Here is a 3,217-nt window from a genome sequence, read left to right on the forward strand (position 1 = left end):
TCTCTACCTCAAATCTCACTGGTGCCTATTTTGTACGAGGTGAATCCAAGGGAGTGCCTGTCCAAGCGGAGGATGTTAAGTTAGTCAATCTCCACTTTTCTTTTGGGGAACAAGTACGCCATGAAGCTAATTCAAGTTTTTCAACTAACTGTGGTGTTCAGTCTACATGTGGCCTTATAGAAGATGGAAATGGGTGTGCTCCAGCACAAGTTGTCAATGTCATCGGGTGAAGGCCAGACGAGGGAGATGTTGAAGCAGATCGGATGGAATTTGAGGGAGGAGGCGAAGTTGTTGCCGCCTTTTGACGAATGCCCCATCCTAGAATAGAAATTCCTCATGAATATCATAGTGTGGAATTGTAGGGGCGCCTTGAAGCCCTCTTTTTAGAAGTATGTTAATGAGCTGGTCCACAACCATAATCCAGCTGTCTTAGTTGTAATGGAAACTCGGATTGGGGGTAAGAGGGCTAAGGAGAATACTGATAGAATTCCTTTTGATGGAGCTTTTTGTATGGAGACCATTAGGTATGCTGGTGGACTCTGGATGCTCTGGAATTTGGAAAGAGTGGAGGTCACACCATTGTCCAGTACTAAGCAGGAGATCCATGCGGTAGTTAAGGTACAAAACTCTAATTCTAGCTGGACGTTTACTGTTGTTTATGCTAGCCCTAGGACTGCTGAAAGATATATTTTGTGGAATAATTTATCTAAAGTGCATGAGCTTCATAATATGCCCTAGGTTTTAGCGGGTGACTTCAACGAACCTCTTATGGGTGAGGATAAGTTTGGGAGAAGAGCGGTGAGTGTTAATAGGTCACTTCTATTCAAACAATGCTTGGATAAGTGCAGTATGATATATATTGGATTTTTTGGGCCTCTGTTCACTTGGACTAATAGAAAGGACATTCATGCTTTAAAACAAGAAAGGATAGATAGATTTTTTGTTAACCCTAGCTGTTGTCTTCTGTTTTTGGAAGCAAAAGTGGTATACCTAGACATGGCAAAACGGGTCAGAATTTTCTGACCCGACCCAACCTGAAAAATACCCGATCGGAACCCGATTTTTTTGACCCGAAGTAAAAACGGGTTGAATCGTGACCCAACCCAATTTTTACCGGTCAATCCGACCCGACCCGAATAACCCGTGACCCGACCCGTTAAAAAAATATTTAAATTATATACTGATATTAGGTGCATAAAGCACCTAAATACTTCATATAAATATAATTATATAAAATTATAAACTAATAAAATATTGAATCAATTGTCATGTCATGACAATTGACAACTCACAAGCATAGGCACAACACCTTACACTTACTGACTTACACCAACAGGTCCATGAGTCCATCCATCTGTCCAACACATTTGACATTACACAATGACAACATTGACAAGGCTTTGGCTGTATCACAATCGTTCAAAAAAAAAATCTCATTCAATGGTCATTGCCTCATTGGTCAATGCTTGCTACCTTCGGATTTTCCAAAGCCAAACAAAGACACTAACTCACTAAGTGACAAAATTCACAATACAATACAGGTTTACAAATCAGTTCAGTATTTCTTCAGCTTTACTCTCTCATTTTCTCTTGCGCCTCCGGCCTGCACAAACCTGAAAGTTCCTCTTTGGCTCTTTCTCAGTTCAGTACTTTAGTTTTACTCTCTGACAATGAACTACTAACATTGAAGACTTTTTCCATCATGAATTTATGATTATAAATAATTTTTGTTATGCTCAAAACTGTCAGAATTGGAAGGATATTAACAAGTGGCATTAAGTGCAATTCATTTGCTTAATTGATTTTTTTCATTCTCTCTAAACAGATTGTCATTGATTTGTTTTTTTAATTGAAAAAAAAAAATTGTTTGAAAAATATAGGTCAACCCGACCCGACCCGCAACCCAATTGACCCGATTAAAAATGACCCATTTTGACCTGCAAACCTGATTGACCCGACTCGAACCCGATTCGACCGTTTTGCCATGTCTAGGTACACCTTACAAGATGCTACTCAGACCATTGCCCTTTTTACTAGAGATGCATCCAAGAGGGGGTGGGGGGGGGGGGGGGGAGAAAAAGACCTTTTAAGTTCCAAACATGTTGGTTGTCAGACCCTTCTTTTCCTAACATTGTGTCATGGGCTTGGAGCCAATCTGGTGTGCTAGTGGATGCTATTAGTAAATTCATAGAGGAGGCTACAAGGTGGACTAGAATGCAGTTTGGAAATATTTTTAATAGAAGGAAGAATATCATGGTGAGGCTAAATGGTATTCAGAGGGCCTTATCTATAAGGCCTTCATCCTTTCTCATCAACCTTGAAAATGAGCCGCTCAAAGATCTGGATGTGGTTCTTAACCAAGAGGAGGAGATATGGGCTTTACAATCTTGGGTCAACTGGTTGGTGCAAGGAGATCGAAACATTGCTTTTTTACCATGTGTCTACTTTGGTGAGAAGGAAAAGGAATCAGATTTCGGCGATCAAGGATTCAGTTGGGGGTGGATTTATGAGGAAAATACTATCAAGGAATTCATTAGAAGTGGGTTTAATGGAGTGTACACTTCTTCCTTTTTTAGTGTTCCTTGATTAGCACCCTATGTATCTCGCTGGCAGGCTAGTCTAACTATAGAGGAAAAGCAGAGTATTGGTAGGGATGTCTCGGAGGATGAGATAAAAGCTACATTGCGGTTGTTAAAGGCATATAAAGTGCTAGGTCCGGATGGCTTGCATGCTAGTTTTTTCCATAAATTTTGGTTGATTGTGGGTAACTCAGTGGTAAATGTGGTGAAAAAGGTGTTTGTCGAGAAAAAAAAAATTCTTGAGTACCTCAATAAAACCCACATTGCCCTCATCCCAAAAATCCAAGGCACGGAAACCCTAGCCAATTATAGACCAATTAGTCAATGCAACACCGTGTACAAAATTATAACTAAGATCATTGTTGCTCGATTGAGGCCTTACTTGGACAAGCTTATTTCCCCCCTTCAAGTAGCTTTCATTCTTGGAAGGAAAGGTGTTGATAATGTAATCATAGTGTAAGAAATTATTCATACTCTTAGCAAGAAAAAAGAGAGAGTGGGATATATGGCTTTAAAGATTGATCTAGAGAAGGCGTATGATAAGCTCGAGTGGAGTTTCATAAGGGATGTGCTCATTAGAGTGAATTTGCCGACTGACTTGATTGATATCATTATGAGTTGCATCTCTACTGTATCAA

At 39.9% G+C, this 3,217-nt stretch overlaps 1 protein-coding gene across 1 annotated transcript; it reads left to right on the forward strand.

Annotated features, from left to right (window-relative positions):
- Positions 1 to 438: 438 nt before the first annotated feature.
- LOC142629094 (uncharacterized) lies at positions 439 to 2,586 on the forward strand. The gene is made up of 3 exons (XM_075803082.1): positions 439 to 618; positions 739 to 847; positions 2,114 to 2,586. The coding sequence occupies exons 1-3, from the start codon at positions 439 to 441 to the stop codon at positions 2,584 to 2,586; spliced, it is 762 nt and encodes a 253-aa protein (XP_075659197.1).
- Positions 2,587 to 3,217: the final 631 nt, after the last annotated feature.

The sequence above is a fragment of the Castanea sativa genome, chromosome 3 (genome assembly GCF_040712315.1).
Source record: "Castanea sativa cultivar Marrone di Chiusa Pesio chromosome 3, ASM4071231v1".
Lineage (NCBI taxonomy): Eukaryota > Viridiplantae > Streptophyta > Magnoliopsida > Fagales > Fagaceae > Castanea > Castanea sativa.

Coding starts and splice junctions, on each gene's coding strand:
- LOC142629094 (XM_075803082.1), top strand. CDS start 439: ATGGAAACTCGGATTGGGGGTAAGAGGGCTAAGGAGAATACTGATAGA. Junction 619..738: donor AGATCCATGCGGTAGTTAAG/GTACAAAACTCT, acceptor AATATGCCCTAG/GTTTTAGCGGGTGACTTCAA. Junction 848..2,113: donor ACAATGCTTGGATAAGTGCA/GTATGATATATA, acceptor GTTGGTTGTCAG/ACCCTTCTTTTCCTAACATT.